Source organism: Chinchilla lanigera, unplaced genomic scaffold (genome assembly GCF_000276665.1).
Source record: "Chinchilla lanigera isolate Chin_1 unplaced genomic scaffold, ChiLan1.0 scaffold00042, whole genome shotgun sequence".
Classification (NCBI taxonomy): Eukaryota; Metazoa; Chordata; class Mammalia; order Rodentia; family Chinchillidae; genus Chinchilla; species Chinchilla lanigera.
This window is the reverse complement of record NW_004955443.1, coordinates 6,156,569-6,183,205: the sequence shown is the minus strand read 5'-3', so window position 1 is coordinate 6,183,205 and position 26,637 is coordinate 6,156,569. Positions and strand designations below refer to the sequence as shown.

The 26,637-nt window shown below is 43.4% G+C and overlaps 1 protein-coding gene across 3 annotated transcripts in view; it reads left to right on the top strand.

Moving 5' to 3' along the window:
• The window catches only part of Limch1 (LIM and calponin homology domains 1), a gene marked incomplete at its 5' end in the record, with an annotated part of 320,988 nt that overhangs the window by 121,809 nt on the left and 172,542 nt on the right, over nucleotides 1-26,637 (top strand). For all 3 annotated transcript variants that reach the window (XM_013518053.1, XM_005391930.2, XM_005391928.2), the window contains 1 exon segment: nucleotides 724-794. In XM_013518053.1, the coding sequence (XP_013373507.1) occupies nucleotides 724-794 (71 nt within the window).

Here is a 26,637-nt window from a genome sequence, read left to right as displayed (position 1 = left end):
GTGCCACCACGCCCGCCTGGTAACTTTTTATTTCGTTATGTTAGGGTACTTTTTTTAAGGTTCATACTATACCTACTTACCTAGTATTTTATAGGTGCTGAATAAGTACTTACTGAATGAACAAATGAATGAATGAATATCTTCCTGATGCCCCAGCTGCAGTGTAGCTGAGAAGCAGAGGCCCATGAATGGCCACTAGTTCAATGTTGTCTGACAATTATTCTTTCCTAGCTTTTGCTTTTTCTGTTTCTCACTCTGCTTTTAGTGGATGTGGCTTTAATTTCAGGTCTTGAGGCTAGTCTCTCAAGGTTATGGATCTGTATTCTGTCTACCCCCCAGCTCTCTGATGTTTAAGCAAATCTTTAGCCTCAGGCAGTGCTTTTCCTGAGCTCCTTGAAAGTGTGTGGGTTAGAATCTCTGGATGGAAGAGCCTGTGGCCTTGGCTTATTGTGGTCAAGCCCCCCAAAGCAACATATCCTTATCAGGAAAAGCAGATTTTTATAAGGTACCAGATAGGAAAAGAGCTCAAATGAAATGGTCTAAATTTAACTTTAGCTGATCTAGGCAAAGCTACACACATGGAAAGGAAATTAAGGCTTAACAGATTTTCCTCATTCTTGGAATGCTACCAATTTTTCAAGGTTGTGAATATTTAAAAAAAATTGAATGTTCTAATTAAAAAATAAAAAATTATGCTCTTTTTTTTTTTTTTTTCTTTTCCAGCAAGTAACTGGCAGAAGTTTTGGCGATAGAGATTTTCGGACTGGATTAGAAAATGGAATCCTTCTCTGCGAGTAAGTATAGTCTACATCCCATTAGTTTTATTCCAGAAGCATTTTTTATGCTGTTCAGTTTGTCTGTAAAGGGTCTGGTTTTTTAATTTTTAATTTATTCACAGTTTGAATACAAAGCTCAATAAAACCTCAGCAGGAAACACAAGTTGATGAGCGAGTCTTGGTGTAGGATGGGGCGGGGGTGGCGCGTGGCAACTGCCAACAAGACGGAGAAGGTGTCTGATAGCTGCTGTCAGGTCCCGTCCACATGTACTGCAAAGAAACTTGGGCCTAGGTGATTTAAGGATGTGGCCCTAGTTGTCATCAAGTAGGAACCTTTTCTCTCCCTTTAAGGCCCCAGACAAAGCCACCTGGCACCAAATGAAAACAGTGCTTTGATGCACTTACACATCTTAAAAGCACACCCGGTGATGCTCCTCACCAGGCCTGCTGTCGCGGATGTACTTTCGACCATGAATAATTTGCACTACTGGCGAAGTTCAAATGTGGATGATAACTGCAAAGTTTAATTTTTGTTTTGAAGGTAGCTCTGCTGCAGATCACTGCTATGATGGAAGGAAGAGTTTTCTGTGAAGTGGTTCTCAACCCAAAGCAAGCAAGAGTCTTAGTGTTTATAGATTTGTGTGGACAGAAACTGCAAACCAAGGTTTCAAAATTTGCGTTTATTGAATAGGTTCAGTAATTTGGGTACTGGTTTTTGTTTTATTTAGATGTACATCCAGTGAAGTATACAGCTCCTAAGTGTGTGATTTGATGGGTTTTCAAAACGAAACACATGTTCTTTCAAAACATGTGTACATGTGAGCAACCCACACCCTAATCAAGACATAAAACAGTGCTCTCCAACCCCCTCCCTGTTGCGTCTCCGTGCCCCAGAGACAAGCATGGTCCTGATTTCTTTCACCATAGCATCTCCTTCACCTTCTCTTGAACCTTACGTAAATGGAATTACAGAATGGACGTATTGTGCTGATTTTTAAGATACTGGTTTGACGCAGATGGAAAGGCATGGATTTTAGAGCCCGAAAACTGAAAACTTGAGCCCTAATTTCTTCTCTCAAGTCTTAAACCACCTTGATTCTCTTCTTTCCCCCACATGGTAATAAGAGATGTACACTCCAGTCTGCAGGCTTTTTGTGAACATCGGCACCGTAATGGACAAGGTATTTGCAAGGACTGTACAGTGCTGTATAAGTGTTTATTTTGCAGAACCTTTCAGCACTGTCCCTGTCAGCACTTTCCCTACCTTTGCATTGCCTTTCTCTGCTCAAAGAACTACTGTTTCCACATCCTCTTTCTATGGACTCCCCCGACGTCTCCTAGTGTCCTTCCTCAGCTCCTCTCTGCCCTGCATTATGTTCAGATCAGAGCTCACCTGCAGGGAAGAAGTAATTAGCTCGGCACCTCCTGACCATGGGGTGACAGGCTTCAAAGACTTGCATTCTGTGCTTCTGATGGTTCTGCGCCCAGCTCTCTACCAACTGCCAGGAGCTGATCTCATTTATGTGGCCATGCTGTCAAAGCTCACTTGAAGCAGATCTTCGGTACCAATTTTTGCTCACTTGTTTATTCCTCAGATTCTTGTAGGTATCTACTTTTCCACCATAAGCCCATGAATAAATCTGTGTGGGGGGATGTTGCCTACCTAGTTTTGGATTCACTTGAAGACAAAATTATGGCTCTAGAGGAATTTACATGCAGAATTTGTTTCTTTCTTGGCCAAAGATGCTGAATTAGAGGACGGCGTCTCCCTGTGTACACAGTGGCACTGTCTGTGGATGGGTCTTTTACACCCTCAGTAGTGAATGTTAGGATGTTGAGGTAGAGAAGAGGTGTTTAGATGGAGGCTGTGATTAGAAAGCACCTTATCAGAACAAGATAGTCAGGGGCTTCTTTATATAAAGAAAGGTCGTGGACTGCTGTAGCCTGAGGACAAAGCTGAAGGCACCAGGAAACATGGCAGACACAGTCTCTGAGTAGGAGGACAAAACCCAAGACAAGTGAGTTATTGTACAAATCCTCTAACCACGGAGGAGTAGACTTCCTGGTATGTTAGAAGAAGTAAGAGTTTTGGAGTCTGCGGACCAGGGACTAAGTCCTGACTTCCCCAGTGTGCCTGCAGCCAGCAGCTCTGGCAGAGAGGAGGAATGAACCACACAGGAAGCCTGAGTCAAGGAAAGCCAGGAGCAGGAGCCCCAGTCAGCCTTGGCGATGAAGCTTGGTCAGGAGCCAGGGAGCCAAGATTTAAGCACGTTTCTAAGTGTAGGACCCATGAAACCGTGAAACACCGAGCCATGACCCGGGTGCAAAATGCAGTGAAGGTGGGCGACAACGGAGAAAGAGCGTTTCCTTCATCACCTTTATAGCTAGGATTGGTCTGAGCTAAGAGCGTGGGGCTCCCACAGACTGTGATTAGCAGGCACATTTTCTGGGACTTGTACCTTGTGGTCAATTGAGGGAAAAAGGGACTTGTACTACTCCGGAGATGGAGTTGGCTTTTGGAAGGGGACAAAAGGCAGACGACTCAGTCAGAGAGTCTTGGGGCAGTTATGGTTCGCAGACGGTGGAATTGTGCAGATTTCAAACCCCTGTCTTTGGAGCGTAGATGCGAATGGCCCAGGCTGTGCCACCCTCTAGAGCCAGAGTTCTATGGGTGCTGCCGAAGGAGTCCTAACTCACAGATAGCCCCACCTGTGCTGCAGCGAGGAGACTTGTAAGAGCTCTGTGATTTTAAATTGTGAAACCTAAGAGTTCAGCTCTTCTTAGAATAGCCTTCTTCAAAAAAAAGAAAAAAAACTGTTCAGAGGAGTCCACCTCGGTGTGAGTCAAAATAGAAGCTCCGTTGGTGTTGTGTATGACCTGCTGGCAAACCCACAGGCAGTTCTGGTGGGTGTTTCTTTTTCTGTCGCGTTTTTGTCTGGGTTGGATCCCCTGTCAACGTTCGTTGCAACTGTGTACAGATCCTGTGCTCTTTGCTCATCCAAATGCCTTGGGTTGTGTATGAGTCTGGAAAAAATCTTGTTCTCATACACAGAAGGGTATCTTCTGGGTCTAGGGTCTGGTTTCCCTTTTATTGGCCTAGATTCAAACTTCCCTGTAGCCTATAAGGTGCTATTATTACACCCATTTTACAGAGGAAGTAACAGAGAATTAGCTCACTTGGCTAAGGTCACAAAAATAAGAAAGATTTAAATTCATGATGTTTAATTCCTTAGCTTTGACTCTAGACTGCTGTCCTGTTTCTCAAACTGGGGTTTTTATGGGAGAGAAAAGCAAGAGGTTGAGGGATGGGGCTGGAGTGAGACATTTGTACCAGAAAACCAGGAGAACTGAGAGAGGGCGGTGTGCAGGCTAAACCACTGTGTCTCCATCTCAGCAGGGCAGAGGGGTGAGAGAAGACGGGGTGGAGCTGCTATTCTGGGTGAAACGTGAGCATCAAGGGCCTGGGGGTCCCTGTGGGGGTGAGAAGGTAGCTCCCTAAGAGCGAGGGCGTGGGACAGCTGCGCGAGAGTAGGCTGTGGTCAGCAGAGGGTGCAGGGCTTTCCGTGTTCTTCAAAACCTAATGGAGGTAAGGGAGAGCAGGGCGCCTGGGCCAACGACTGGAGACAGAGGAGAGAAAATGGGCACCTGCAGGCAGCCCATGAGACAGAAATAAATAGCATTAACATCACCCTGGGCATCTTTGGAGTCGCATGGCTTTGGGTATGCAACCCTGTACTGTATGTGGCACTTACGCATGAATGTATAACTTACAGGAAGTGATAGGCAGTATAACATAGAGAGCAAGTGCCTCACGGAGTTATCACAGATGTGTTTTTCTCTCAGCATCCCCCCTTCCTCTTTTTTTTTTTTTAATGTCTGTCTAGTGAAAGTTTTCCGTTAAGTGCTCAGATGCTGCAAGCTTTCCACTGAGAGTTTAATGAAAGGTTGGAGGCAAATGCGAGAGTAATGCAAACGTGTGACAAGCGTCATGCTCTTAGAAACAGTAACCAAACCCTGCACTGTGCTCTTGAGAACTTACGGGTAAAAGTGCCACCCGGAGCCAGTCTCTAAAGACGCTGTTCCCAGGGGGAGGCAGCCGAAGATACCCTTCTAGTCCCTCACCCAGAATAGATTGTCTGGAGATAATTCTAGAAAGGGGAGTTTCTGCCGTTTTTCCTGAATGATGTTATTGTTTAGATAGAACTCTGTGGACTTTACATGTAGATAAGAGGCTGGCAAGTTATGGCCTGTGGCCTATTTTTGGACTGGCCTTCTTGCCAGGAATGGTTTTTAGATTTTTAAAGGGTTGTAAACAGAACAAAACAAAAAAAAAAAGAGCAAATATATGGCTCACAAACCCTAAAATGTTTACTGTCTGGTTCTTGACCGAGAAACTTGACCAGTCCCAGAGGGCTATGGAATTAATTTTAGATGTAAATTGTTTATTCTTGTAAGGTTAAGTAATCAAGTTTGGCATCATGCTATTTGAGTAAATTGAATAACTTTTTACAAAAGACTCACTCAGGAGTTTCTTTACAAGGTTTCCCCACAACTACTTTTTTTTTTTTTTTTTTTTTGTCTTGTTGAGATAAGGTCTTGCTATGCAGTTCAGGCTGGTCTTGAACTCACTTTGTGGCCCAGGCTGGTCTTAAACTCACAATGATCCTCCTGCCTCAGCCTCCTAAGTGCTGAGATTACAGGCATGTGCCACCATACTTCGCTTCCCCACAACTTTTTATCTAAGTAATTTTAAAATTGTAGAGAAGTCACAAGAATAATCCATATAAGGAATACTCACATATCCTGCACCCAGATGCAGGAATTATTCTCATTTGCTCATATGTACTTTATTATTTATTTGTGTATTTATGCTTTTTCCTGAGCCTTGTGAAAGTAAGATGCAGACATTTAATGAAGTTCAACTCCTAAATGGTCCACATGTATCTCCTAAATACAGGGACGTCTCCCAACATAACCCTTCAAGACTTTTCACAATAATATAGTAATGTCTAATGTAAAAGCAATGGTTAAGTGTTCCTAGTGTCCTCAGTAGTGCCATTTCTACTGATTTTTTAAAATGTAGAACCCAATCAAAGATCACATATTGCATTTGGTTATCATTTTTCTTCAGTCTCCTACACCTGACCCTTAGTATAGATATTTGTGTCTTTCATGATATTAACAGTTCTGAAAGTTCTAGATCATTTACTTTGTAGAATATCTCACAGTTGCATTTTTCTAATTGCTTCCTCACGATTGGATTCAGATTAGACAGTTGTGGCAAGAGTACCACATCAGTGATGATACCATGTTCTCGGTAGCTTGCCCCTTACCAGTGGTGTTATGACTGATAATTGGTTGAGGTGATGTTCCTCAAATATATGCTTTGTTAGCGTACATCTCTGTAATCTGTAAAAGTTACTCTGAGACTCACAGAATAACTTGATATCTCAACATCTTCTACCCAGGGGAGTTGGTAGGCATTGATGATGCTTTCTGCAAATAGCGATTCTCTAATTCTGTTTTTCTACACTTGTTAGCTGGCATTCTTAGGTCTCCTTTAGAGATATTTTTCCTTCTCCTTCTTTTTGTTGAGTATCATGATAGGGTCATGGAATCCTTTGTATTCAATGTGTGATAATCCATTAACACTTTTCATGCTCCTCTAATTTAAAAAGCATTTAAAAAGCAATCTTTATAGAGAGTGGATCAGTTAACTGATAATAGCACTCTTGTTTTAGAAATGAATCCAGACTATAGAATTTCTAAGGTTTTAACTCTGCATGATAGAGAACAGATTTGTAAAGTTCATGTTTGGATAGGTAGGTGGCTCTATTGAGACTTGTTTTCCTATAGTCCATTTCTTTTCAGTATGGGGATTGAACCTGGGGAGTACTGGGCTACACACCCAACCCCTTTTATTTTTATTTTATTTTTTTTTGTCCTGGCACAGAGTCTTGCTACTTTGGCCAGACTGGGCTCAAACTTATGATCCTCCTGCCTCAACCTCCTGGGTTGCTGGGATGACAGGAGTGCTGTACCATGCCTGACCTGTTATCTTTTGATTCTTGATTTATCTGACTATTTACCTCTGGCAGTGAGATGCCTTGCACTGGCCAGTGTTCATGCAGATTGACCAATATGACTTTACTGTGCAAAGCTCCTGGATGAAGAGGCTTCCAGTGAGGACACAGAGACAGAATCCTTTAGAAAATGGTGGTAATGTCACTAGAGAGTGTGGGTAAAAACCCAAAAAGAAGGCCCATTAATGGCCACTGTGATTTTTCTTAACTCTTAAGAAAAGTGAACACTGGGGTAAGATTTATAATGACCCTTCAGTATTTTAACTTTGTTATATTACAGATTATTTTGCCTCTGAAGGGGTAGATACCTGTGAATGGGAGGGAGCCTGCTAATGGCTTTCCAGTTTCATCTTATTTAAATATTCTTTGCAAGAATCTCAAGGAAATGAACTCCAGAGTCTTTACAACCCCAGGTGCTTTGACAAGAGCCACATAAAAGTCCATTTCTCCTCATGAGCATACAGTGGCATCACTGGCTGAGGAGGCTGAGGAGGTTTCCTCACTTTTGGGTGTTGCTTGATGTGTGAAACCAAGAACCAATGACCCTTCGGGGATGTCATCCGTCAGCACACACCGTAAGGAGACAGAGGTATTTATGGTTTTCTTCTGCTCCCCTCCCACCCTTTTGGGGGTAACTCTTTGAAATATTTCAAATTTTTCTGAAGTCGTTATGGAGAACAGACAGGATTGTTTGCATTTTTGTCTCTAAATGTAAAGGAGCCTAACTGGAAAATCTCTTTTTCCTGAAGATAAAGCATGATTACTGAATAATAACACAAATTAATTCTCTTGTCCACAGTGCGAATATTAATCTAGAAGCAAGGGCTTGAAATCAGGGACACTTTCATCCACAATATCCTGTAATTCCAGTCTCATTTGGGTTTTTTGCTGCATGTAAATACAGGGAAAAATGATTTTCTACATTTCAATGCTGCACTGTGCGGCTTTTAGGGGGTTAGGGGAGAAGCACTGGGATTTTCTAGGGAGAGTTTTTGTAGTTGCTAGTGATAAAAATGCAGCTCAAACCATTTTAAACAAAAATGGGAAGTGGTTGGTTCACGTGCATAAGCACAGAAGCCAGTCGTATACACCTGCGCTCAAACAGTGTCGCCCAGATATTGTCTGCCCGCTGGCCAAGCCATGCATCCACCCATCCACCTATTCGCCACCCATCTCTTACCTCTGCTTTCTTCTCTCTGGTTTTGTCTTGGGGCAAGTTTTTCCCACGTGATGACAAGCTTGGCCACCATTAGCTTCCAGTTTACATTCCACTAGCTTGGGAATTCTAACGGGAATAAAGAGATCCTCTGAATAATTGCAATAGAATCCATGAACTCAGGTGGGCTCTTTTGTGTGTCTTGGAATTACCTAGATGGCCAGGTTCGAGTTTGCCCTCTAGAGGAGCCAGGAAGAAGGGTGAGCAGTCTCCACCCCTCCCCGAACCTCATGACAGCCTAGAGAGTTGGGCAAGGAGAACTCCTCAAATGGAAATTGAGAAGCTATTATCAAAGAAGTAAGAATGGCAGCTGGACCAACACAATGAACGGATGCCCATTGAGGGACTCTTACCCCTACCAGAGCCCACAGCGTTCTAGTCAAGTACAGGTGGGCTTCAGACAGGACGCACATGCTTTGTGTGGTGCTGCTGTGGCCAGAGGTAGACTTACGTGGAGGATGCTTTTGGAGGGACTGCACTTCCAGATCTTTCTTGTTAGAGTCCATTCCTTCATCTCTTTTCTCTTAAAACCACAGAGAGGGTGAGGTAAAGCAGAGGCTGCAGGAGTCTACAGCTCACCTCTTCCTCAGGGGCTTGCCAGAGAATAGTCTCTCTTCCAAGAAACAGACTCGGCCTTTTATAGGCCTGTTCCCTCAGCCGTCAGATACTGACTGCACTTTGCCAGAGCTCCTTCTCAGCCTTGCTCCCTCTCTTTACCAGGCTGATGTGCCCTGAAGCTGCCATTTTTCTCCTGGTGCACTTGTGTTTCTGCTGTGGTCATAGCCACATCTCTAACCTGCTGTCCTGGGGCATTTGAAGTCACAGAGAGGTGGAGATCTGCCTCGCAGTTATAGCTCTTGTGCCAAGCCTTAGATGGGTAGTCCTCCAAGCAGTCTGCACTTTCTTTTTTATATATATATTTATTTTTGGTTCTGGGGACTGAACCGAGAGAGTGCTGTGCTGCATCCCCAGCTCTTCCTTATTTTTTCTTTTGAGACAGGATCTTGTTTAACTCACAGCCCTCCTGCCTGAGCCTGACCAGCTGGAATTACCAGTGTGTATACCAGTGTGTACGCCAGTACTGCATCTTGTGATAGACAGTACTTCATACCACATAACTCGGCACCTGATTCCCCTAGAGTGAACAGGAGTATTGGGGTTTTCGGCTGGGTTTCTCCTCATGACCACATTGCTGCCTCCTGACCAAAGCCCCTGCCTTTCAGCTCTGTCCTACCTCAGGGGGAGGTATGTCTCTGCATACCTGAGACCATTTCCATACAGGGGCTGTGGCCAACAATTGCTTCTCTGACATCAGTCCTGACATCTCCCTTCTTCAGTTTCCTGTTGTTCCCTTAATCATGTCTTCCGGGAGGTCCGGGGAGCCTCATTTAATGGGCTCCCTGTGGAGGTCCAAACACCCTAGATTCACAGGTTGTTGTGAGTCAGACGAGCTCCTGGGTCTCCGCCAGGACGCACTGACATCATAAGAACAAGTCCTTGTTGCTTCTGAACAGACACACCCATGGCAGACGTTCTGCCCCTTTAGCCCTGCTGGCTTCAGCCGCTAGTGCCTCCCAGGCATGGGAACGACCCAGAGCCACCTTAGACTTCCAAATGCTCCCTTGCAGTGGCAGTGTGCCTGGCCCCTGGTACCTTGCCCATGTAGAAGTGCAAAGCCAACTTTTGGTGTGTGAATCCACTAATTTTCTTACCCTGTCTGTGGTTGATATGCTCTCCTTCCTTCTGCAGTTTGATTTCTGTCCTTCTCCCAATACTTTTCTTGCTTTTTCTTACTCTTCAAGAATGTAGGGTTAATAAAAGCTAACAGACCCTCTTCTGAGAGAATACAGTGGGAAGTGAACAGACTTTGCCAGTGTTCCATTGGTGCTTTCGACAGTACTGTGTGTGTAGACAAAACAAAAACAAAAAAAAACAAGCAATGTGGTTTCATTCAACCTAATAGGTGGACAAATTCTAGATTTGTCTCCATTGTGACCTTGGGCAGGTTACCTAATTTCTCTGGGTCCAAGTTTAGTCATCTCTAAAAGGGGGTAATAATTGCACCTAACTCGTAGGATTATTCTGAAGTGTAAATGAGTTGAAAATAGTCTTTGCTCAATGTTTGGAATGTAGCAGCTACTTAAATGTTTAATTTTTGTCTTCCATTTACGTAATGGGGAAATTACTACTCATAAGGTCCCTGGGAGCTTCCAGAGAGAGAACACAGTGGAATGCTCAGCAGCGTCTGGTGCTCATTTGACACTCCGTGCCATTAGCTGTCCTCATTATTGTCATTGGAACTAGGCCAAAAGTCCATTATGACTATGACACAGTCAGTGCAACTCTGTCACTGAGCACCCATCGGCTCTCTTCCGTAGGCTGACAGCAAGCCTCAGGAGAAAGGAATTCGGATTTTACTTTCTAGCTCCTTTTGTGATCAAAAACTGGGCAAGAATCTTTGAGTCCCTTACAGGCTTGATCATCTGTGAATAACAAACTTTGGCTGGCAGAGCTTGGAGCCCAGAGTGATTGTTTTGAAAACAATAACCTTGACCTGTGCACTGATGTCATTTCCTGTCACTGCCTGCAGTCCGCTGTGGCTTCTTTCTCTGGGAAGCTGCTCCAGAACGCTGCAGGCAGAGTTGGTGGGTGCTTCTGTGGCTTCTAAGCACCTGTCCCCGACTGCCTTTACCTCTGTGGCCATGTCCACTTCCTGTGCCAGATCCAGAGCTTCTTGAAGATCCTTTCTAGGTTGTATTTGCCTCATTGGACACCAGTCTGGCTCATAATAAAATGTTACTTGTCAAATAAATTGAGATCCAGTAATAAAATCTGTGCCTAGGTGGCCTGATCTTCGGTGATTACCTTTAACTTTCTCTCCATATTAGTCAGTATTATGCTCTTTTACTCTGTGCTTCTTCCTTTCCTGCCCTGTCTCCTCCTCCTCCACCTCCTCATCATCCTTCCTCCTTCTCCTCCTCCTTCTCAACCTTCTCCTTCTCCTTCCTTCTTCTCTTCCTTCTCCTGCTGTTCCTCCTCTCCTTTCCTTCCTTCTTCTTCTTCCTCTCTCTCCCTCTCTCTCTGTAAAGAACAGGACCCGTACCTGAAGACCAAGCAACCAAAGGACAGAGGCACTTGCTTCCTCTAAGTATAACATTCTCTATCATGATTTTCATCGCAGTTTGTAAGCTGAACTTACAGGTTTTATTTTGCAGACACACTGAAATGGAATGTCAAGTCTGAGTATGTTAGTCTGCAAATAAGTGACCAATAAAGAATGTCTTAGTGGATTTTTGTCTCAATTCTTATGTTGCTGAAATAACTTTCTGAAGATAAGAAATCTGTTGGCAAACATTTGTTTATATCATCACTGATAAATGAGCTGTGTGTTCTAAGAAGAAGGTCTTGTCTTGGATTCTTGTCGTGATTTCAGCATGAGATGTGGTGTGACACTAGTCCTTAAGGATGGGTTAGGGTTGATGGTAGCTTTGTGTGACTATATTGTATCCCATGGAGGGCTTGTTGGATATGGTCCATGTGTAACACAGCAGCAGATTAGGTACCAAGGGACATAAAAAGGGAATGTAAAAATACGATCTTCAAAAGTTTGATAGTGTAGTTGGATATTGGACATACACCTAATGCCTTAAAGTTACTGTATAAACCAGTGCAGGAGTAAATGCAAAATGACATGATTTAATCTTTATGATTTAATAAAATGTTAAATGGGGATATGGTGGTATGGGACACAATTTTGGAAAAGATGTTGTATCAATTGGATTTTCTTAAAGTACACACTGAGGGAAAGACAAAATATTATTATAGGATTGGGCATGGTGGCACACCTTGTAATCCCAGCACTCCAGGAAGCTGAGGTAGGAGGATCACAAGTTTGAGCACAGCCTAAGCAATTTAGTGACTCAAAGTAAAGGGGTGAGCTTGGGGGTGTAGCTCAGTGCCAACTCCCTGTGTTCAATCCTCAGTGAAGGAAAAACAAATTGTAGGAGAAACAAACCTACCAAAATATGCTGACCTTTCTTTTCCCCCTATAGACTGCCCAATTTTCCAAGATCAGCTGGTATCCCATAGCTTATACTCAGTCTTAGTACTAACTAAACTTAGACCTCACAGGCTCATGGCTCTGCCCCACAAGATGGTACCCTACCCCAGGTGACAGTTACAAGTCTCCAGCTAACCCACAACTTTGCTGTCCAACTTGGCTACAAATCAGAGGTTCTCATACTGCCTTCTTGGACTCAATCATTTGCTGGGTTGGCTCACAGAGCTCAGAGAAACACTTCACATTTACTGGTTTGTAGTGATGGATATGATCAAGGATACAGATGAAGAGCCAAGTAGGGGAGAGGTTCAGGGCAAGGTATGGGGCAAGGGACATGGAGCCAGCCTCCCCAGCCCTCCGCATTCAGCTACCCAGAGTCTCTCCAGATCCCAGTGTTCAGGCTTCAACACTTGGGCCTGCTTGGTTATTAACTCCATTTGCGGCTTCTCTTCCCTTCCCAGATGATGGGATAGGGCTGAAAGTTCCAAGCTTCTCATCAGCTTTGGTCATTCTAGTGACTGTCCTTTATCCAGCAGTCCACTAAGGGTTGGCTCATTAGAATAAAATTAGAATAAGAGATGCTCCTGTCACCTAGGAAATACCAAAGGATTAAGGGCTCTGCACCAGCAACCCAGGTCAAAGACCTAACATTAGATCAAAAGGTATACTTAATATCCCTAGTGCATAGAAAGTTACAAGGGCTTTAGGAACTGTGTGCTTGATGAATATAAAGACATATATATGTTATTATAAATCAAGATGTCATGACGTCCTCCACAGGGACAACAGCAGGACAGGTTTGGGGTCAGAAGTGAGTGTGCTGTGTTTGGTGTATGCAGAGCAGAACTCCTGATAGGAGAGAACTTTCTCTTCCTTTACTCTGTGAATCATTTGAGGGAACCACTTTCACATGTGGTAAGCCATCATAAATAAAGATGCTTACATTTTACAATAAAGTCAGGCAATGGTGCAAGGGTGGGGTGGTGTTGCTGATCAGATCTGGACTCAAAAAAGTTGACTCCATATGGGATACAAATCTGTTTCCAAGAGAGATGAAAGTTAAAAAGTAACATTCTCTAGGCTGAAAGAATGATATGTCTGAAATCCTGAGACAGGAGAAAGTCATCTATATTGGAAGAATTGCAGGTAGGGTTGTTCAGCAAAAATGTAGAAAACAAAGGGTGAGATCAAGGTGGATGAAGAGGAGAAACAGGGAGAAGCAAGACTCTGTGGGATCTAAGCCTGAGGTTTTTAGATTTGATCCCTAGAGCAACAGAAATGAGAGTCTCAAAGAAATCAGCAGGGCTTGGTAGAGTGTATTGATGAACTAAAGATTAAAAAATGACATTGGTGTTTCAGTTGTTACTGACAAACTGTGGGGTTTAGGTTTTGACACAGGTTGGGTGTTGGAAGGGTCATGATTTCAGTTTAGAAAGGTGGAGGCTGGGGTATAGATTGCCCATCCAGAGGCAGAGACCTGTAGGTTGAGATGAAGGCCTGGCGTTGTGGAGAGATGATGGATTTGACTTAGTGATGTTGGTTTGGTGAGCCATAGGACATTAAAGTTAAGCTGTGAACTGCAACGGTCCAGAATAAGGGCTCAGCAGATAGGGAAAGGAATCTCACAAAAGATCTATGAGAAGGATGAAGAGAACCCCAAGGAAGCATGATGTCGTGGAAACCAAGATTGCATTTTCCCTACCAAGGTCAGGTTGAGCAAGCTCTGTGGATGTAGTAGAAGGAGGTCTTAGAGATATTTGTCAATTAGCACCCACTTCAGAGAATTACCCATCAATTTACCATAATTTTACCTAATTGCTTTAAGTCTGGTTCATGCTTTTGCATCATCTAAGTAGGCTTGTTTTCAGAGACATTAGGAAATATAAACTATACATATAATATTTTCCTGAACCAATGAGAGAAATGAAATTAGTGTGATCCAACAACTTACTGGCCATAGAGTTTGTTGTTCAAACCGAGACATTGCTGAGGCTCGAAGGGGCTGTTAACTGGATGAGACACTGGGACAAGGAGAATCTGGACTGCTCTGCCGACTGGGCTGTAGGATCTCTTCAGACTGGTGTCTTCTGAACGCCATTGCAGTTTTCAGAGCTCACAAACCATCTCTTACTTAACCTTCACAGCAACCCTGGAGCTGATCAGTCTGGATCTCCCACCCCCACCTTTGTGGTTGGTTAGACAGAGACCCCGCGTGGTGGTGCACATGTGTCTTTGGAGTTGTTGCCTAGAACTTTTTCTCCAACCCAGATTCTCAGTCAAATCTCAACAAAGTTGAATCCTTTTGCTGTTCCTGATTTTGGCCTTAGCGGGCTGGGAAGAATTTGATAGGCCTTCTATGTAGGTTTCTGTCTTGTCTTTCTGCCAAATCACAGTTGGCCCCACTGACTTGGCCTGTCTCCAGCTTTTTGGCATCAAGACTCATTAAGCCTTTAGTTCAAGTAAGGACATTTCAACCCGCTCCTTTTTCTTTTTTTTAAAGATCTCTTGTGAAAAGCTGCTTTTTGTTTGAGACTGGCTCAGCTTAGGTGGGGCCCTAGGCAAGGACTGAGTATCACCCAACAGCCTTCTTTAGGAAAGAGACAAAGAGATGGAGAGCATGGAAGGCCAGTGTGTAGGACTCTCACGATGAGCAGAATGGACGCCAAGAATTGCTTTGTTTGAATCTCGCCAAATAAAGAGTCCTTGGTTCCTACCCAAAGGAAGAGCTCTGAGCATGGTGGGGAGTTCTGTTCCCATCACACTGGTCTTCAGGCGCCAGTTAAGTGTCTTCTTGGGGTGCTCTCATGTGCACTTCCGCCTCTCGCATTTGAAACATTCTCAGATTCACCCATTTGTTCATATTCTGTCCACTTAGGATGATATAATCCTTGTCACAACTTCTTTTCTCTTAATATACAGTCTTATAGGATGCAGATCCAGTAGGGCATTTTATAGAGTTTGTTTGATGCTTTCCAAAAATGTGTTTGAAATGTATTTTTTTAGAATAATTATCATTCAGGAACCATTTCCCTAGAAATGTAGTGATTTCCTTCATCCTATCAGTCAGGTTCTTCATAAATATTAGACTTCTCTTGGTTTATGTCATAGTGTAATGTCTCTTCTCCTGAACAAACGTAATGCACACTTATTAGAATGATCAATTGACTTTTAAATATATATGTAACAGCAGGTTTAAATATGGAGTGCTTGTGGGATGGGGGAAGCTGGACTGCTCTGCTGCCTGCCTGCGGGGTTCCATGCTGGATTAGGCTTTGCTTGGATTTAAGGGGATTTAGTAGTTCCCTAATTGTGTCTCCTTAATCATTCATTTTTTGATTGCCTCTCAAGGGCCACCAGGCTGGGTGGGCCGGTTCCCCATAATGAAGTGTGTGGAATTCCTGCTTCACCCCGTTCGTGTTTCCTTTGGTCACCCACAGGAGAGGCCCCTTTCTCAGTAGCCTACCGAGGGCCTAGTTCAGAAGTGCTTTCTCTTTACTGCTGACTGTAGAAGTAGACTTCATTCTTTATATTAGAGGCGTCTACAGCCTTTCCTTAAGCTGCTGTAGACTCTGGTGAAGGCTGACATTTCCAAGTCAGCAACTTCCTTCCCACCGGGCAGGACATGATCCAAGCAACTTCCTTCCCACCGGGCAGGACATGATCCAAGCAACTTCCTTCCCACCGGGCAGGACATGATCCAAGCTCCTTTGCCAGGCACCTGGTTTCCCTCATTGCCTGGGTGCAGTGTTTCTGTTTGGCTTCTCTGCACTGTCCCTGTGCACCGGCCCCAGGATGACCATTGCCATTACATTCTCTGTGCTTTTCCACTCCACAGCTTTGTTGCACTCCATTCCGGCACCCACAGTGCTCTTCTCCCTGTCCACTGCCAACTCCCTGCATCCTCAGAACAGACTGGACACCTTTGCCTCCACTAAGCTTGTTCCATCACAGTGGTCTGAATTCAGTCCACTGGGCACCCATGGCTATAACCACTGTGCATTCAGGAAGGGAGATGACATCCTGATTGCAGGTGCTTCCTCCTCTCCCTCTCTCTCTCCCTCTCTGTTTTCTGGTTTGAAAGACATTTTGGCTGTGCCTAGAGTAAAAAATTTGGTTCACATGTGACACTATTTAATAGGTTGCATATTCCTGTTAAATCATACATTCCTTTAAGTATTGACAGTAACTTTTAGCTTTTTGTTGCTGTAATGAAATGCCTGATGCTATCAGCTTCAAAAGAGTAAAAGCTTACTTTGGCTCAGAGGTTTAGAAGTTTCAGTGCATAGTTGCTTGGCCCTGTTGCTTTTGAACCTGTGTCAAGGCAGCACATCATGGTGGGAGCCCATAGTAGAGGAAGTTTGTTAACTTCATGGCCAGGATATGAAAGGGAGAGGAAGTGGAGAGGCCGGGACCCAACTTTGCCTTCAGGGGTGAAGCACCAATGAGCAGGAGGCCCCCTCTCTTCAAGTTCCATCATCTCCCAGAAGTGCCAGGCTGGGGACCAGGGGCCTTTGCTAGATATTCTGGATCCAAACTATGGTGTGATTCACTCATCCTTGTATGCTTAATGGTTGTTTCCCAGGGAAGAGATGAAACAAACTTTTGAAGGGAGCATGGCAAGAATGAAGGTTCTTCCAAAGTTAATATTTTTGAAGTTAACATGTTATAACTTACCAATAAATGTGTATTTGAAATATTCCATGTTAACTCAAAATAAGCCCGAGGCCTAAATATAAGAAGTAAAACTATAAAACATACAAAGGAATCTTTGGATCTTGGATTAGGGAATAGTTTCTTATCTATAACATTAAAATGGAAGTGATAAAAGAAAAGAAGACAAGCTGTACTTGACAAAATTAGAAATTTTGTCCCATAAATGATATCATCTCCAAACCAGAGAATAGGAAAAATACTTCCAAATCATATGTCTGAAAAGGGGCTTGTGTCTAGATATCCCCGCAAAGCTTCATGCAGTCATAGTGGGGTTTTTTCAGAGGTGACTTCATCTAGAGTGTGTGACACTGGGATTGATTCATGGTGGGATCATGATTCATTGATTCAATGCTAGGTTCAAGGGCATTGGATTAACAGTGATAAAAGGAACAGAAAGAGCTGTGGTTCCCTTGTTGCTTTGCTACCTTCTGCCTACCATGAACTGTTTCTCCTTTACGATGCCTGTCTTCCCTGCCACACTGTAGCCCACCAATTATGGGCTGAAACCACTACAAACTGTGCACTAAATAAACTTTTCCTCCTTTAAGTTTGAGTGTCAGGTATTTTGTCTCATCATGAGAAAAGTAACTAAGACAGGAACTGATACCCAGAATACACAAAGAACTCTTTAAACTCAATTACATAAACGATCCAATTTTAAAAATGGACAAAAAGATATGAGTAGACATTTCATCAAGATAGCTGTACAAATGGGCAATAAGCACAGGAAAAGATGCTCATTATCTGTAGACTTTAGAGAAAAGCAAATCAAAGTCATCCTTACTAGGGTGACTGTATTCAACCACAACCAGAGAAAGCAGTAATAGGTGTGACCTGGAGGCAGAGGGATGAGAGCATAGATGCATTGCTTGTGGGCTCATACAATGATGCCACCACTTTGGAAAAACTTTTGGAATTCCTCAAAAGGGTGAACATTACACCTGATATTACCCAGTAGTTAGACTCCTAAGTACATACCCAGCAGAGATGAAAACAAACATCCAAGCAAAACCTTCTACACACGTATTCTGGCAGCATGATTGATCATAGCCCTAAGGTGGAAAAATCATAAAGTGCATGAAGCACTGAATGGATAGGTAAACTGTGTGTCCATAAGATACAACTGATTTGACCTTAAAGAGTAATGAAGCAATAGTGTGTCCTATAACGTGGTTGAACTTAGAAAACAGTATGCTAAATGAAAGAAACCTGTCTCAAGAGATCATGTTATATGATCTCTTTTTTAATGAAATGTCCAGCCTGGGCAAATCTGGAGAGACAGAAAGTAAATTACTAGTTTCTTAGGGATGGAGGTTGTGGGTGGGTAAAAGGGGAAGGGAGACTAATGGGATCGGGGTTTCTTGTAGTGGAAGGGAAACTAAAATTAGTTTGTAGTGATGGTGCGTAATCCTATGAACATACAACAAAGACATTATATACAGGTGAATTGTATGGGAATTATATCTCAAGTTATTAAACATACAAGCACACACAATGGCATATAGAATATTTGCTTCAAGATGTCTAAAATGTCATTTAGAAGAGTCCTTACAATGTCATTTTGTCTCTTTCTAGAAATACTAGTATGGTATTATAATGTGCTGCTCCTGTTTGAAAACTGCATGATGAGAATGTGCTGTAGATAGATTGCAGTTGTATTCTATCCAGTGCCAGAAAAATGTAAAGAAAACTGCAAAAATCCAATGAAAAGACAGACACATTCATTAAGATCAGGAATAATAACCTTAGACAAGGAAGACTGTGGCATGGGGCAGTGAGATGACATCACTCTTCCGTGCTACATGGCTTTGCCGCTGCCCGGTTCCTGTCCACCACGGATGGAGAGGCTGCCCTTGGCTATGAGTCTTGCCTTGCCTGAGCCTGTGGCTGCAGGAGCAGCTTCTCTATTGCTCCAGCAAGAACTGCCCTTTGCATTTCTCCCACGCACTTGCAAGATAGCATGGTGCATGCTGCCCGGGAGGAGGCACGGCAGTGTTTCCCAGCCAGCCTCTCCTATTTGTATCCTCTGTGTTGCATCCAGAAGGGGGAATCCAGAGACTTTCCTCATTCCTTTGGGGTCAGCCAGCTCCCCTGTCCTTGAGAGAGACAAGGATGACTCCACCATCTTCTCCCACAGCCCCTTCTCCCACAGACGCACAGGAGCCTGATGAAGAAGTTACTGGTGCCGGTGAACTAGGTGCCCATCAGAAGGTTCTTTTTTTTTGTTTTGTTTTGTTTTGTTTTTTTCCAGTACCGGGAATCGAACTCACGACCTTGTGCTTGCCAGGCAGGCGCTGTTCCACTGAGCTAAATCCCCAACCCCCAGAATGTTCTTTTATGATGTGGTTTGCTGAACCTTACTTAATCTTGGACCTAGGAGGGTAATTCAGATGTGACAGATGCAGGCTTCAACCCTGCTGACGGGACTAAAGACTTTTGTTGTTTCAAAACTGTTTTGGGATTTTGGTGTTTGTGGATTTCCCAATACTTTGTCACTGTTGTTCATTTCATTATCAGTTCACTTGGCAAACAAAAGTTGAGGCCCTACAAAGACCTGGCTCTTGGAGTAGAGCTGAGTTGATGGGAGGATTGGCTCTTGGCCTGAAGAGGGAGGTGTACGGTTCCTGTGATTTGTGAAAAGTAGGGAAGTCGAGAGTTTTGGGATCTGGAGATGGGAGATTCAGAGTTAGTGGTTTCTATCTGGATGTGTCTTTTCCCCCACCAGGTCTCACACACAACAAGGCGGGGCATTTGAAAGATGATTGAATCATGGGGCTGCTGTAGTTAAATATGCTGTTAGGAGGTGGGACCTGGTCACAAGAAGTGGGTCATCTGGGGTGTGACCCGGAAGGTGTACCTTCCTGGGTCACTTTACTCCCTGCTTCCCAGCTGCTATGACGCAAGCAGCTTTCCTCCGTCTCAGGACCTTCTGCCATGCTGTTTCCAAGTTGGAGCCAGCCAGCGTGGACAGAGACTTCGGAAACATGAGCCAAAGCATACTTCTCTTCCTTTAAGTTGTGAGCGTTTGGTATTTTGTCCCAGAAACAAGGAAAGTGACTAAGACATACAGTCTGCACCAAGAGAATGGTTCATTGAGGCCACATTTAAGCTGGACTTTTAAGGATGAGTAAGAGTTTGCTTGGCCACAAAAGAATGCAGGGATGCCTGTGGGGAAGGCAGGTCAGAGAAAGAAAGTGGCAAGCATGTGAAAATACGTAGTTATTTGAAAGGTCTTTGCAGGCTGTGGGCCAGAATCTAGGACAGTACAAGACAGGAGAGACCAAAGACAAGAAGTAGGTCAGTTTGTGAAAGACCACCTTAAGGAGTTTCAGCAGCCTACACTGAGCAACAAGCAGCCAGCATCCTTTCTGTAGGGAAGAGCAGTGACCTTAGGTGTGTATTTGAGGAAATTACCTCTGATGGTGCTGAAAACTTTGATTCCTTTTTGTTATCCACCAAACAGAAATATGTGAATAACAGGTGGGTGGGGTGGCACACACCTGTGATCCCAGCATTCTGGGAGGCTGAGGCAGGAGGACCACAAGTTCGAACCCAGCCCAGGCAGCTTAGCAACTTAGTGAGCCTGTCTCAAAATAAAAACATTCTAAAAGACCCAGGGATATAGCCCAGGCAGAGGCCGTGTGTTCATTACCCAGTGCTTAAAAAAAAAAAAAAGAAAGAAAAGAAGGAATGAAAAAGAATAAGCAAAGCGGCTTACTACCCATATCTTGCTCTGTCCACCCTCAGGTTACCTTTGCTGGTCACATCTATGATTCCCAAGTTCTCATCCTGTCATTCTTCTAGTGCATGGAACCCTCTTCCCCAAACAGCTGTGTTCTGCTCAGTGTCCTTTGTGGTTCCTTCCCCGTCCGGGCCTGCATTGCCCCCACAGCAGGACCGTGTCCCATGCGCTTGTCTGGGCTCTGCTGGTGAGGGCTCAGAGCGTACAAACAACGTGCAGAGTGAATAGGAACGAGAACTGCAGTTCTTCCTGCCCACCTGCGGCACAGACCTCCCCTTTCTGGACCAACAATCTCTGCAGCCCTGAGCTCATCCTTGCTGCCCTGAAGGGAAGTGAGAGGAAGAGAGAGCTCCCTTGGAGAGCGTTAAGGACAGGGAGGCTTGGGCAAAAAGCACAGCCAGAGCCAGCTCTGGATGCAGGGACAAGGAGCTGAGACTGTCCCTGGCCCTCCTGACTGCCTTCCCTTTGCAGCATCCCCTGTTCCTGCCTCCCCATCCCAGCTTCTGCTGCTGTCCAGAGGCCGTGTCCAGGGGGCCGTTCTCCATAAGGACTGGCAAGACCTCTTCTCACTTTTGTGCTTCTGTCTCTCCCAGGCAGGAAGCTCTGGAGGAGAAAGGAGTCCTGCTTGATGCACCAGACGTGCCCTGTGGGAGGGCTGGGTGGCAGCTTGCTTGGAGGACATGGCATAGGCCTGCCCCTTACAAAGTCTGTCCTCCACACCTGACCTGTACCAAGTGTGTTACATGCAAGCGTTTTACTTCACACTCTTCCACTGTGACTAGAGGGTGTTTTGGTCCCTATTTTATAGAGGGCGAAGCTGAGGCTCACAGATGCTGAATAGTTAGATAACTGCCTAGTGAATTAGAGTTGAGACTCGAACCGAGGTCTTTGTCTCTGGAGGCTCCTGGTGCTTCTGGAGCTTTATGGATCCCAGTTTTGGAGCCCTCCATTCTGAGGACTTCTTGCTGAAGAAGTGGGGGTGGGCAGGAGCTGGATGCTTATCCCACTGAGGACTGCACACAGAGACTTCAGTGCTACAATTTCCTTCCCTTAGTTTTTCCTCCACCCTCCTGACAGTAAACCCAACAATAGTTGGGTTTTAGCTGTGCAAAAGAAATGCTAATTACAATCATTTATACATAATTGTTACACATCACAATGGTGATCATACATATCGTTGCCTGTGTGAGAGTAACTTTTGTCTCTGTGTTATTTTGTTATACTAAATTCTATTCATGCTGCCAGCTTTCATGGTTCTTTGATCACACGTATCATTTTAAAATGGTAGCTTATGAAAGCAAGGGGGATCTCAAGTGGGAGGCATGCTGGGAAAGGCAGTTTGGGAGTAAATGGGCTTTGTTATCAGGTGAAGACATTTAGATGATATCCTGTGGCTTTTGGGAGACTGGAAGTCATTGGGGGATGGATGGAGCTTCACCAAAGCCACTGTTTGTAAGTGGTCAATGTGGGTACCGTGGGCAGGTAGGGAAGATGACAGTGGCTGAGGGCTGGAGACTCTGAAATCCAAAGAGTAAAGCATCATAGGAAAGTTTTCTGCTCAGATTTAGGAACCTGAGTTTTTGACACTGGTTCTACTACTCAGGATCTCTGACTTCAGATATGTGTCTTGACCTCTCTGAGTGACTGTTTCCTTATCTAGATTATTCGACTTGATTTTTAGACCTTTTCTAGTACTCAAATTCCATAACTTCCAGACACCGAGGAGTGGTCATGCAAAAGATGGACTGTGAGAGAGATCAAAAATGAATCAAAAGGACTCCAAGCACTTCATGGACATGCTTTACGTTCCTTTGCACTCTTTTATGTTCCTTTTATAGATCATTGCTTTGGTATTAAAGTTTTTAGCACTAACAATAGAAGTGATATGTAAGAAGTTATTTCCTTAGAAAATACATGAAACAAATATGAGTTCATTTGCTTACAAATGCCCCAAAGTTTTGTTCTACTTTCTGTTGCCATCCCATTAGAAAGGGGAAAAGATGTGTCCAGGTGTTTAATTTTGCATTTAAGGACAGAATTTTCTGGGATAGTTAGCCAAGGTAGGGGTCATATTTATTGGAAAAAGCCCTCCCTAAAAGTTGTGATAACTAAGGTGGTGTTGGCTGCTGTGACTAACAGGCTCCTAAGTCTCAGAGATTTAATGCAATGGAAATGTATTTCCATTCTTGGATAGTCAGAGTTTGGTAGTAAATAAGGGGAGAGACCCCTCTGTTCTGAATAGTTATTTGGAAAATCCATCAAATGGAGACTCCATTTTCCACACATGATTTCCAAGGACTTCTTGGGTGTCAACACCTAATCAATAAGTGGAAAGGAGAGAGACTGGAGAATTGCTTGGGAGAGCTTTCAGGGCCAGGCCACAGTGTGATATATATGGTATTGATGCCCACACCCATTGGCCAAAACTGTTATACAGCTATAGTGAAATGCAAAGGAGGCTGGGAAATAAAGCCTAGGTGTGTGCCATGAGAGAAAGAAGGTGATTTTTGGTGAGTTTGTTGAATACTTTCTGCTATAAGAGCTGTATTAGAATAATAATAGCATTGGTGAGCCTGCAGATTTAGAGCCTCAGGCCCACCTTTAGGGAATTTCAAGTCTACCAAGACCTTTTAAAGGTCCTAAGATTTTTCTTGGTCATGCCTAACCCAAGTAACTTACATAAGGTCTGTGTATCACCATTCTGTACAACGCATAGCACTCCACAAACATTTAGGAGATATTAATGATGGCAATTTTCGTTCCAACACTATTTTGTTCGTATGATATTCCTCTTTAGCTCAGGTTTCACTTCTGCCTATATTTTAGTTAAATTTTCTTGACCTCAAGGGCTTGCTAATTTTTCTTATTTGTCAAGGAAACTCTAAAATGAAATCTTTAGCAATGACATCTGTAACAGGTTAATGGCAAGGTTAACTTGATCACGTGCATAAATTAAAAAACAGATACCATGTTAGAATAAATGAAAGTGCATAAACCTTCATCCTCAGTCCATTGTCAACCCAGAAAGTGGTCAGGGAAACCATATGGAAAACACCACTGATGCAAATTAAAAGGAACACAATGTGCCTAATTTTGTGACCATAGTTGCTTATGACAGATGTACAAACCGGGGTAATGAAATGATGTAATCTCTTGCTGTAGAGAACAAAGCAACTTCCCATGAGATTGAGCATGACCTTCTCAACCCTATATTTAAGGTCTAGGTAGCTGCTCTGGTTTCTCCCCAGTGCTAGGATGATTGTTAAAAGTGAATTTCTAAAGTGAATGATTTGGAGAATAAGCTTAATGCTTTTAAATTTTGCAATGCCTGAACAATTTTACCTGTGATGTTCCTATTCCAGTCCAATAACAAGTAAACAGTTGGTATAACTGACCATGATGAGATGATCTCATAATAGAATCTTTGCATCGATATACTTGGTACTTGCCCCTTGCAGAGGTATTATGCGGCCTGTTGGAAGATCCTATATGAAAAAGAATCTCCTTCTCCCAGAGAAGGGATTTGAGATGTTTTTAAAAGTTATAAGTAGAAAAAAAAAAAAAAAACGGTCTCATTTTGTTTTCTATATCTGTTAAACAATGGTTGAAAGACAACCACATGCTGGGTACCAGGGCTGAGTCAGGATGTCAGCATGATCTCAGCAATTGCTTTCCTAAGGAATGCAGTCATTCATCTTTTAAGGGCTGTATTTTGTAGAGCAGGTGCAGGACATGTCTTTAATTCACCTGGAAAATTCAAACAGGTGGGATGACAGTGAAGCACATACGCAGCCAGCTTGGGTCTTTCTAAGAGTTAAAGTCTGCTAGTGACTGTGCGCCATGAGGAAGAGACCTGGGGTGTTCCGTTTTCCTTTGTAACCCTACCACCCAGCTTCAGGATACACATCATGCGTGCTCAGTAAGTACCTGTTGCATACACGATGCAACCTGTGGAATAGCCTTACGACTCATGGGTTACTGTGTGTTTTAGATTTAGAGTGTAAGAATTTAATACACACCATTTAATTTATGTCATAGGGAACATGTTTTGTTCTACTTATTATCTTCAATGCCGTTAACATCTTTCATAATTAAGGGTTATCCAAGATCATAACTTTTCTTACTGTATTGTGTTGTTTTTCATTGGATATGTGCTAGGCAAGCCATACATATTTGTTGTTATGACTCATTTATGTGAGATTTCTATCCAGAAGTGGCCAGTAAAAGAAAATAAATAAAAGGTGGTCTTTGGCAGCAGGCTAATCAGTGGAAAAGTTGAAATTAAACAATCTACCCAGGCTGGGTAGCTCAGCAGCATGGTTCCTACCTGGAAAGTGCAAGGTCCTGAATTCTATTCCTGGTACCAAAAAACCAAACAACAACAACAACAACAAAAACCCATAAAACCCCCCCAAACCCCCCAAACCCCTGCACTTACAAAAGGGGCGTGTTTAATACATTGAATGATCCAATGGAAAAGTTTGCATTTTTCAAAAATTAACAACAGACAACATCCCCTTGGATCCTCACCACAACCTGGGTTGTGGGTTTTAAATCTCTGTGTTATTAAAGGGAAAACTGTGACCCTGCCTAGGTGACTTTCCAGTAACTCATATCTAAAGTGCATTATACTGACCTATAAAAATCTAGACTGCTGACTCCAAGTTCATGGCCTTCCCACTTTTTTGAGATGAGTGCTAAAAGTGATGTGTGATGTTTTATTTACTTATGCTTTCTTTTTTTCAGCTTTTTGTTTGTTTGTTTGTTTTTCTCCAGTACCAGGAACCGAACCCACGACCTTGCGCTTGCCAGGCAGGAGCTTTGCCACTGAGCTAAATCCCCGGCCCCTTACTTATGCTTTCTAATACCTATGATCTTCAATAAGCATACATTTCTACATGTATATAGCTGTAAATTTAATTTTATACCTATTCACATATGCTTATGTCTTAAAAATATACATCAGATCACCTCAATCTCCATTTAAAAACGTCTTCTGACACTTCATATTGAACTTGGGAAAAAGTCTAGACCCCTTTCCTGTGCCTGGCTCTTGTTTGCACTTTGGCCCATGTGTCATGGGCCTTTTGCAGTACTTGCTTTGTGTATCTATACTGACCTTTTTCTTGTCCCCTGAATATACCAATCCTACTCCTGCTTCAAGAACTTTCTATTAACTGTTCAGTCTGCTGGGAGCTCTTGTCCTCATTTTTGTCCTTGATGAATACATTTGTATTGTTCAACTTTTTTCTTACATGTCACATCACTAGAGCAGTCTTCTGATCACCCAATTACAGTGCCACGTACAAAGCATGTCGCTAGACTAGTCTCCTCGGCATGTACGCTATCTGAATTTTTCTTTTTTATGTGTTTATTTTTTTTCTCTCAGTGCCTTTTCCACTCACCTGTACTAAGATTAAAAATTCCAAAAGCAAGAACTATGCTTCTGTTGTTCGCTGCTGCCTTCCCTATGACTCAAATAGTGTGCAACATACAGTAGGCACTTGACCAGAATAGCTTGATAAGTAAACACCTGAAAATAGTTGCTCCTACTTAACTCCTGTTTCTTCAGTATTTTTGTCTGTCACTGTGGGTGTATTTAGCATAGAAGATGAGGGATGGTACAAGTGTCTAATTTCTTAATTGTGCAGAATTATGCCTATTTCCTGGAAATATCTTCTGCTGAATACAAAGATGATCTATTACCAGATGAAAAATGCAAAGTACATGTTAGGCCTTCCAGCTAAACGTTTGAGGAAGCTCAGACCACAGGGGGGACCTTGGTGTGGGGCTGTGCTGAGTGGCACTTTTCTGCCAAGAGAATGGCCACCTCTCTCTGTGGAATTCCTGGAGGTGATGTAGAACCCACAGGTAGAACTGCTGTCCCCTGTGTCTTATACTAACCATCCCTCAACATGTACTGTCTTCTACTTTTCCTTGCATTCCCCTCTGATGGCAGTGGTACCCCATTACATCAGCACACTGTGCTTTGCTTTGAGTTGTGTTTTGATGGTGCATACTGAAGCTGGACTTGTTTTTCCTTCTTA